This window comes from Fukomys damarensis, unplaced genomic scaffold (assembly GCF_012274545.1).
Source record: "Fukomys damarensis isolate Sample0158 unplaced genomic scaffold, DMR_v1.0_HiC HiC_scaffold_22, whole genome shotgun sequence".
Classification (NCBI taxonomy): Eukaryota; Metazoa; Chordata; class Mammalia; order Rodentia; family Bathyergidae; genus Fukomys; species Fukomys damarensis.
In genome coordinates, this window is record NW_022900934.1 from 9,938,835 (window position 1) to 9,939,536 (window position 702).

General features: G+C 57.0%; 1 protein-coding gene across 2 annotated transcripts in view; it reads left to right on the forward strand.

Annotated features, from left to right (window-relative positions):
- The first annotated feature begins 343 nt into the window (after window positions 1-343).
- Sall4 (spalt like transcription factor 4) overlaps window positions 344-702 on the forward strand; it is a 24,863-nt gene continuing 24,504 nt past the window's right edge. For both annotated transcript variants that reach the window (XM_010618203.1, XM_010618204.1), the window contains exon 1: window positions 344-694. In XM_010618203.1, the coding sequence (XP_010616505.1) occupies window positions 565-694 (130 nt within the window). In that variant the 5' untranslated portion in view covers window positions 344-564. The remainder of the gene's footprint in view (window positions 695-702) is intronic.

Below are 702 nucleotides of genomic sequence, written 5' to 3' on the forward strand. Positions count from 1 at the left end.
ATAAAGAACATGGAAGGCGACGCAGGTCCCGTCTCAGGTTTTGTTTTTTGGGGATGTAAGGTATTCCCCTATGAAAGGACCTCCCGCCTCAGCTGGTGGGCATCAACCTCACAAAAGCAATTTTGGGAGCACACTACTTTCACGCGCTCCCTAGTTTCCAGTAAGCACGCACTGCCCCCCTTCTTCCTTTCCTCCCCGAGGACTGAGCCGGAGTGAGGATGGGTCCCCTCTCATTTCGTCCTCGCCACAGCCAATCTGAGCCAGGATGCTAATTAGCTGCGCTCCCCTGATGAACACGCCTTTGTCACATGTAGGGCCGGACTACAAAGCCCAGAATGCCTCGCCCCTCCCTGATCAATGAGGGTTTATTTAAATGATCTCTGAGGTCTTGGACCCAGGCCAATCAGCTGTCAGGGCTCATGATAAATCGCAATGCATTATTGATAATAATAATTACTGGGACATGCGCGTTCCGGCCGAAGGGGGGTAAATTTCCCAACTCCAGGAATTTGTGGCGGAGAGGCCAAATAACCGCGGCTCTCCCGGCGCCCCGATGCTGGCACCATGTCGAGGCGCAAGCAGGCGAAACCCCAGCACATCAACTCCGAGGAGGACCAGGGCGAGCAGCCCCCGCAGCAGCCGACTCCAGAGCTTGCAGATGCGGCCCCAGCGGCGCCGGCGACCGGGGAGCCGGGTGAGTGG